The 10,000-nt window shown below is 36.8% G+C and overlaps 1 protein-coding gene across 2 annotated transcripts in view; it reads left to right on the top strand.

The window, feature by feature from the left end:
- The first annotated feature begins 110 nt into the window (after window positions 1-110).
- LOC143034427 (WD repeat-containing protein 48) overlaps window positions 111-10,000 on the top strand; it is a 28,853-nt gene continuing 18,963 nt past the window's right edge. Inside the window, exons 1-2 of one of the 2 annotated variants that reach the window (XM_076200467.1) lie at window positions 111-236; window positions 8,409-8,522. In XM_076200467.1, coding sequence (XP_076056582.1) covers window positions 8,463-8,522 — 60 coding nt within the window. In that variant the 5' untranslated portion in view covers window positions 111-236; window positions 8,409-8,462. Of the gene's footprint in view, window positions 237-292; window positions 312-8,408; window positions 8,523-10,000 lie in introns of those variants that run through there. The other variant, XM_076200469.1, reaches the window with a different exon arrangement.

The following is a 10,000-nucleotide window of genomic DNA, read 5'->3' as shown; positions in this document are numbered from 1 at the left end:
GACACTCAGTGGCATGTAATTACTTTCATATTAACTCATTAACAGTAGTTGATTATTATAATTACCAGTCCATGAATTTTACATTTTTCAAAATTATGTACAAGTGGAAATTCTGTTATCAACTTTCAAAGCGCTTCTCGCTGTTCGTGTATTTTACGCCGCAGGGTACAGTGGTAAACAAATAGTGAGAAGGTCTGGAGAATCAGTGGCATTGATTTGTTACTCCGCGTTCATTTGTGAGTCTAACTAGCAACCTTATTAATATGACGTCTAATAAGTAGGGATAAGAAATTATCCGAAGATATATAAAGGTAATATTAGGATGTCTTTCAAGGATCTTGAAAGATGGAATTGGTTTCTTCCATGCCCGGACACGACTGACAGTTTGTGCTAAGTTGAATGACTTTATTCAGGAAGAAGTAGTTTTCCATACATGGATGCAAACATCCCATTAATTCGATGCAAATTTGTTCTATGGTGATAGTTTATTCCTATCGACAGTATATCAAAATGATTTATGTAGTTTGTATGGAGAAATATGAAGTTCCCCAACCCGGGATTCCAAATTTTGCCCTCCTGTATGGATTAAGCCCAAGAAAAAGTACTGTAAATTAAGATTACAATGTTGCCGTTATTTCATGAGTTTCTGAGGCTATTAATCTTTAAATAACTTGGAGGGGCATTCCCTCAACTGAATAAAATGGTTTGGTAACAGCTAGAAAATAGTTATACAAGAAATTCATCAAATATTTCTCTACTGTTTATGTGCTAATCAAGAAAAGCTCAATAGCTAACTTGGGAAGAGACTTCCCTCAGTCGAGTAAAATTGCCTGGTAGCAGACAAAAAATTATTTAATCAAAAGCCCAGGAACTGTTTAATTAAATCTACAAAAATTAATAGAACAAAAACTAGTGAGCACATCAAAATACACTAGAAAATAGGTATGTTATTTTCATTTAGAGCAAGTGGAATTATGGAGTGTTTCAGGGCCATAAATTAACAAAATAGCATATTTAGGGACAGAACATCCCAAAGACTACAATAATCTTGTCAAGGTTTTTCAGATGTTTTAATAAACATTTCCTTGACCTCTTTCAGTACCCTTCAGGTGCCTCCATTTCACCCATCATTTCAAATTGCAAGTTTTCATAAATATTGCTACTGGGTAGTTATTATTTATTTGTGACAATGTTCTTTTGAAAGGGAATTTGGAAAAAAAATGTATATATAAAAAGGTGAATAATCTGAATTTAGGTTTAATTGATATAAGTAAAGGAATTATGCCAAAAGTAAAAAGAATTATACCAAAAGAAAAAAGAATTATGCCAAAAAATACAGTTTATCTGTTCCTGGTTCAGTGAGAATTAGCTGAACTGTGTTTTCAATAGAAAAAATGCCAAATGCTAATATCGTCTGTTTTATTAGGAGAGATGAGGATAAGTGTAGCCATATTTTGACTTACATATTTCTAAATTAATGGTACACTATAAATTGTGAGAAACTGTTGTATGATCTGCAACAGTGATGAGACATGGGGTATTTTCTTCATAGTGACAGCAATGTTGTCTGGGACTTGACATGACAATTGGGATCAAAATGGTCAGAGTAGACACCATACAAGGATGAAACCTTTATTAAAAGTACAGTGTTTAATTTTTTTAAGCTTCAATGAGCAAAATGTTTTATTTCTAATTAAGGTTTCGTAATCAGATGGTGTCTCCTTTGACCAATTTTTTCCTTCTTTAACAAGATGATGTAGTGATGCTTTGCCCTCGTATTTTTGTACTTACATTTTCTCACACAAACCAAGGGAATGAAGAATAGCACCATAAATTACTGCAGTGTTAGAAATATAGGTTCTTTCCCAAGCATTAATGATGTCTTAAATTTATATTGATAGCTAATGATTGGGGATGCCAGTCCTAAGGTCTGTGACAGATATAGGTAGCTCTCCCTAGATATGGTTGTTTTATGCCAACTATGGCATGAAATAATTGTATTTAGGGCAAATAAAAGATTTGTGGCATGAAAATGAATATGGCATTAATACAAAGTAAATCAACATGATAAATCAAAGTGATGATGTTTTCATCGTATGGTACAATTTTATTGCAATAACTACATTTTATCCCTTCCCCCATAAAAAAAAAAAAAAATAGAATAATAAGAATAGTAGTGTTTTGATAATTAAGTTGTGTTTTGCTCAGTTTCAATGTGGAATTGAAATAAATATGCATTATTGAATCCAACGCGGCTGCTGGGCTTTGGTGTTGGTAAAAAAAAAGGGGGGGGGGCTTATAGTTTATGATTTGGGCAGATTGCCAGCCAGAAACCATCACAGTAAAGGTCATGTAATTTTCAAATTGGGCTGGAATTAATTAATAAGGCCTTATTCTTACCCCTCCAGACAAACCAAATAGGAAAAAAATAAGTCCAATCACAACTGGGAGACAGTGACAGGTGATTTTAGATATTTCTGCAATTTTTACCTAATGACAATTCATATCAATCTTGGGTAGTGTTGGGCCAATATATATATATTTCCTTTATTTTTCTTCTCTTTCTTTCAATTTTTTTTTTTTTTTTTTTTTTTCTTAAATTCTATTTTTTCCTTATTTTTTATTCTTCACTCTTCTTATTTCTTTTTTCTTTCATATTTTTATTCATTTTTCTTTTGCCCTTTTTACTTATGATTTATTCTTCCCTTTTCTTATTCCTTTTGTATTTATTCTGTTATGTGTGTGTGTGTTTATATACTGGTGTGTATGTATATATATATATATATATATATATATATATATATATATATATATAAATATATATATATATATATATTCCTTTTCTGTTTTAGTCTATTCTATTTTCTGTTTTCTTTCTTCTGTATTTGAGAATCCTTATGTATACTTGACATAAAATACATCCTGAAGACTAGATTTACACAAGTTCATTTCATGCTTGTGCTACTTACTTGACCCATTATTTTCTGAAGGCCAGAACACTCCATGAGTGCACTACCAGTTCTGCGAATAGAAATTAATGCAATTAGTTTCACCTATTTGAAACCTGGAACCCAACAGTTGAAGTGGCCCTCGGTTCCTAAAAGATTGCTCTAGAAAAGAAAAAAATATTTTTGCCTATGTTGTACTGAAAGGGTCGTAAATTGCTTACAGTAGTATCTGCTGCCTATTATTTTTCACCATGGTTAGCTAATGTTTGCATTGCAGTAGTATCATTAAAAAGAAAAAAAAAATCATGGCAATACATACATGCGCCAAAAGGCCTTTTTATCCTGTGTAAGGGATAATGCATGCACTTACCTTTCATCCATCCCACACACATTTGTTTTCTCCTTTATCATAGCTCTATGTGGATGAAGGGCCATCCATCCCCTGCCCATAATCCTGGTCAGAAGCAATGTAGTAATATTGCCAATAAATGTATAGGGAAATCTCTCAAAGTTTATATATATATATATATATATATATATATATATATATAATATTAATATTAATGTCACTGCACAGACACACTGTATGTTTTTATTCACTGTCATGAATCCCAGCCAACATTTCCTTCAGTTGGTGATATAATAACAAATTTGCATAAATTCCATTACCCAACTCTGGGAGCTTGTATAAACAAAGTTAGACTTCTAGCATGTCATTATTGCAGAAAGAGCCAAGAACCTGTTGAATACCACCCCAGTTGCAATACCTGAGGTGTCTTTCTATACTAGGATAGTGTATAATAATGTGTATGGGATTTATACTGTATCATGAATAAGGTATCAACAAACAACAACACTAACACAATGGAAACAAAGATGGACTCCCAAAGGCATGGTAGTCCTGGAGAAGAACAATTTCCCACCCACCCCCAATTCACAGAAATACTTACAAATTCTAATGAGAGGCAGTTGCCTAGTTTCTGAACAAGCACAACACTTAAACCAGCATCCTATATTCTTATATGTTGGCCTATTAAAGAGAGCAGCTTACCCACACTTACTGTCCCTCATCTTAAACTGTTAGCTGACAACATGAAAAGGAACCCAATCCCCTACACATGTTTGTACTCGTAATGCCTAAGTTAGCATAAGAAATAAAACACACCACAGACCACACTATCAGTTTTCCCAGATTACACCATAATAAAATGGAACATACTGGTAGACTTACATTTACATACAAATGCGCATCATTTGTCAACATGATCAGGAACTAAACAATCACTCGCAAACACTAAAGTAGAAATAATTGCTATATAAATAAAGTACTACTTGCATCACGAACATCGATGTATAAACAACATCAACATTCTGAAGGACACACACCCCAACTCCAACCACTTGTTAACCTTATAAACTATTAATTGGGGACAAAAACATAAGCCATTCCATTTGACTCTGCACTCAACCAGAGGAACCAAAGGCCTAGACAGACTCTCCAACATAAACATACAAAACTCCAGCAAACAGCCCACAAAACAGCACTCACAATTAACAAGTGACTTCCCTTGATATTTCTATTTACTCATCTTCATCCACAAACCTGGGTTCTCCCTACTGGCCACTAGCTGATAGAAATTCCCAGCACTTAAACAATACCCATTCAAATAAAAAAGTCATATACAAACAATAAGAGAGCATAATAGCCAGGACAAAAGATATAGAAAAGGATGGAGGAGAACTTTGACACCTTGATATCCATCCATAGTTAAAACCACAGAAAGACTAAAGAATTCCAAAGAATAAATCTCCAGAGACTGGAAAAAATAACATATTTTACTCCCAAAATAATTTCACTAATAGAAAAATATAAATTAGTAACAAAAAAAACCTATTGGTGTAAGAAATGGGACTGCTGCAGTAATTAAATAATGACATGAAAAAAACAGCAATAAAAGAAAGACAACTAGGAGAAATACTCTGGCACCAAGAATGGGATATGGAATAATGTAGAAAATAGATAAAAAAAAATAATAATCCTCTATACATGAAACAGTTGGAGCAATGTAGAACAAAATACCAGTATAGAAAATTAATTAATTAATTCAGCTCCCAGTTAGAGATGATTCTTTGTCAGACCAGCCTCTTCCTCCATTCTCTGTTCTGTAGAATTTCTTCTAAGTTCTTCCAGTTCTGGCAAGCTGCATTTCTCCAATGTCTCACTGACAGCACCTCTCCATCCTTTCCTTGGTCTTCCTCTGGGTCTTTTTAATTTTGGTGTCCAATTCCATCTTCTCTTTGCTGTCCTTCCCTTCATTCAATATGCCCAGTATAAATAAGGAAAATATATATAGATGTACAGGGTTAGCTAAACAGAGAAGCTTCCCTATCTTTCTCCAACAGACACAGAAAAAAACACCACAAAAGTGGAAAACTTACAGAAATCCTCCCCAAAAGATATAAAATGTTTGTGCCTTATAGCAATAAAAGCAGATATATCATCAGTCATTCCTAGTTGCACAGCACAATGGCATCCTAGTAATCTGGAAATGGATATACATATTCTCTTTCTAAAGTCAGACAAATTGTTGAAGCTAGTAATCAACACACCCATCTCTTTCCTTGACTAGGTCCATACTAATGAAAAAATGATACAGAAAAGAAACAAAATGCACATCCATACTTTATAACAAGTCGCCACAGATTCAGAAAAGGCCACTCCACAAACACACTGTTTACAGACTTCACCTAACATATACTGGAGGACTTCAACTAGAGAGTACCACCTGACAGAAGAATTATGGTAGTAGATATAAACAAGGCTTTTGACACTCCTGAGAAACATCATAGAAATAGAAATCATCAAGAAATGATTGGCAGACTTTCTGTCAGGCAGAAACTGCAGAGGGTCTCAGAACATTAATTTGACAGGAACAAGAGACTGCACAAAGGGTTCTCCAGTAAGCAATACTACCATCACTGCCATCTAATCCACTCACACACAACCTCCCCACCTCAGGATTAGAACTCAACACCAAAGTGCTCACATATGCAGATTACCTAACAATAATAACCCAGTTCCACAACTACAGAACAGTAGCAGAAGCATATACATAATACATCTCGGTGAGCTAGAACTGTGGCTTACAGAAAACAATGTCTGAATTCCCTCAGATGTCCCCAATGATGTTGCTGATTTCAATGAATCAAAGAATACCCAATGGTCCCTGCATCTCACCCAGTGCCCTGGGTCAGAGGCAATATAGCAAGACACAATACATCCACAGCAAGGCGGCTTCATTTAATCAGCAAGTCTCTGTCCCCTTGTGCAGAAAAAAGAGAAGACAGGGAGAAATCTCTGGGCTCCCTCAAAATACCATTCACACACACTCCCTCACCATCCAATCCCCCGTCCACTCCCTTCCATGCATCACAGCATCATCCACTCACCCTTATCTTCTATCTTCTCCCTTCCTTCCTCAGCAAGCATTCCCCTCTCTCCCAATGCCCCTTTTACCCCATCCATCCATCCATCTCATCCTTGGTCACCCCTTCATGTTCATTTCCTCCACCTCTGCCTTCCACACCTCTTTTATTAATCTTTCTTCACTCATTCTTTCCATGTGTCCAAACCATTCTAATAGTCTTTCATCAACCCTTTCTCCCAAGTCCCTTTCCACCCCTGTTCTCCTCCTCACCTCCTCATTTCTCACTCCATCCAACCTAGTAACCCCTACCATACTTTTCAGGCACCTCATCTCAAACACATTTAAACTTTTCCTCTCTTATGTTCTATGTTTCTGCCCCATACAGTACTGTTGGCACAATCCCTCCCTCATACAATCTCCTCTTAACATCCATTCCCAAATGTCTATTTTTCATTACACTTTTAAATCCCCCAAGGCATTTTACTTGCTTCTCACAATCTACATTCTACCTCCACTCCCCCCTTCCCCTCCACATTTATATCCAAGTATCTAAAGCTATCCACTTCCTCTAGTCTCATTCCCTTTATACTCACTTCCAATTTGCTGCCATCCTTTCCCCTTGTACATCTCATCACCTTACTTCTACCCACATATATCTTCAACTTCCTTCTTACACACACCTTCCCAAACTCCATCACTAACTTCCTTAATCCCTCCTCTGATCCTGCTACAACTGCAGTGTCATCAGCAAACAACAACTGGCTTATCTCCCATTTTTCTCCATTTTCTTTAACCATCTCCAATCCCTGGCCCATTACCCTTGCATTTACCTCTCACACCACCCCATCCATGTATAAATTGAACAGCCAAGGCGACATAACACATCCATGGTTAAATCCCACCTTTACCTCAAACCATTCACTCTCCATTATCTAATTCTAACGCAAGCTCTACTACTCTCATAAAAACTCTTGACTGCTCTTAACAGCTTTCTTCCTATCCCATACCCGTATATCTGCAGTCCTCCCATAGTGCCTTCCTTCCTACCCTGTCATAAGCCTTTTCCAAGTCCATAAAAAAAACATCCTTACCTTTTCCTAACATTGATAGTAACCTGCATCCCCACTATATCTGTATGAAAGTGCAAATTAATTACTCAGTGTGAAATTACAGTAATTGGTTACAAAAGCAAAAGAAGATAAAAATATGGGAGCATTCATCATGGATATTGTCACCTGACAAACATATTGGCAAAACCATGCATGAATCAACCAGTCTGTTGTCCCAGGTTTCTCATGGGTGAAGTATACATACCTTTGGTGAACATAAAAATAGTATTTCACTACGTGAATGAGATAGTGCTTAAAAAACAACAACAACAAAACAGGATGTCTGATACTCTAGATTGATATGCAAAGGTTTGGATTCCACATAAACATGATTAAGAGAATACAAAAAGCAATAACTAAAGTGGTTCTCAATATTGCAGATAAAATTTGTAAAGAGAAATGAAAAGTATTGGACATGCCCTTGTTAAAAAAGGAGAAAATAACTTTATACTAGTGTTCAGGTCATTAAAGACATTAGATAAAATGAACTAAGAAGATCTCTTGTTATGGGATGAGTTATGAGGTCATGGAAACAAGTTGAAAAAAGTTTACATTCCTAAATTATACAAAGAAACCATTTTCCATAGATGCTTGAAATATCTTAGATATTGATATAACCCATATTAGAACCATGAGTATATTTAAAACTGGATATAATGGAGAAAAATAGACAGGACCCCAAGAATATAACTCCTTTCCTATACACTTGTATTACAATTAGATATGTACACAAATCACTAAACAGGCACTAAAACAGACCGCCAAATTCTCTATTCCAACAAGCCCCTAAAATCAGTCCAGTAAAGAAATCATTCTCAAAACAGATAAGAGTTGCTTTGGCATACCTAAATTCAGGTCACCACCCCACACTACGTGTTATATGGGACAGGCTCTTTCAGTATTTCAGTGTAAATCTTTTGCAGGTTATGGTCCTTCCCTGATGAAAGCATTCAACCAGTGCACCGTTGTGCTTGACCATGTCCATGATAACGGCTCACCGCCAGAACAGTACACACTCCAGCAGAAAGAAAGTACAGGTAAGAATGAAAGATTATAGAATGGGGGGCTTTGCCTTACACTCTATGAGTTAATCCAGTAGTAAAAATTGAACCCTTTAGTGTTGTATTAGTGTGGGATAATTTCTGTCATTGGCTGAAAGCTGTAGGAGGAGGGGAGCTGTTGCTGGTTGTTGACTCTGCTTGTGTGAAAAGGTAGAGGAAATATTGAAGTTAAACAAGAGAGATTTTGGGCCAATTTGGAGTTTAGGGGGTTGCTTATTGTCATTTTAGTGCATTATATGTCTTTTCTTTTGTATTTGGGAGGAGTTTATTGGAGTGTGATGGTGAGGATACTATACTACTCATAGTTCCTCAGGGAAGGATTGACTGGAAAAAAATCTCCATTGTTCTTGTAGTCTTTAGGCAGTACATACATACATACATATAAAGGAAGTAGCCAAACTCAAAAGACCTAATTCCACTATCACCCATTTCATCCTCGCTTATTTCACCCCCATTCACCATCCCTCCCTCCCTCCCTCCCTCTCATCTTGGTTCCTCCTGGATGACAGGTCATCCCTGCACCTCACCCACCAACCTGGGTCACAAGGAATGCTGCAAGACACACCATATCCACAGATAAGCCACTTCATTTAATTGGGGACCCCCTCCTCTCCTTCCCTTCATGCTTAAAAAAGAGAAGACTGGGAGAAATCCCTTTAGGCTGTCAAAATATCATTCACACATAATCATCCCTTAACCCCCCTATCCCCTACCCACTCCCTTCCATGCATCACAATATCATCTATACACAGCCATTCTCCACTCACCCCTATCTTCTGTCTTCTCCCTTTCTTCCTCAACAGACCTCTTGCTCAGCACCCCTTTTACCCCATCCATCCATCTCATCCTTGGTCATCCCCTCATGTTTACTCCATCCACTTCTGCCTTTCACTCTTCTTTTACTAATCTTTCTTCACTCATTCTCTCCATGTGTCCAAACCAACCCAATACTCTTTCATGAATTCTGTCTCCCATCTCTTTTTCCACCACTACTCTCCTCACCTCGTTTTTCACTCTATCCAACCTTGTAACTCCTACCATACTTCTCAGACATTTGATCTCAAACACATTTAAACTCTTCCTCTCTTATTTTCTATGTCCGTGCCCCATACGGTGCTATCAGTCCAATTGCCCCTTCATACAATCTCCTCTTAGCATCCACTCCCAAATGTATTTCTCATTGTAATTTTTAACCCCCCAAAGCACTTACTTGCTTCTCTCAATCTACAGTATACCTTCACCTCCACTCCCTTCCCCACAACATGCAACCCCAAGACTCTAAAGCTGTCCACTTCCTCCAGCCTCTCTCCTTTAATACTCACTTCCATATTGCTGCCATCCTCTCCCCTTGTTCATCTCATCACCTTACTTTTACCCACATTTATATTCAACTTTTTTCCTTTCACACACCTTCCTAAACTTCATCACAAACTTGCCTAATCTGCCCTCTGATC

This window comes from Oratosquilla oratoria, chromosome 17 (genome assembly GCF_046742065.1).
Source record: "Oratosquilla oratoria isolate Oo_2021 chromosome 17, ASM4674206v1, whole genome shotgun sequence".
In the NCBI taxonomy this organism is placed as follows: domain Eukaryota; kingdom Metazoa; phylum Arthropoda; class Malacostraca; order Stomatopoda; family Squillidae; genus Oratosquilla; species Oratosquilla oratoria.
This window is presented reverse-complemented; position numbering and strand designations above follow the sequence as displayed.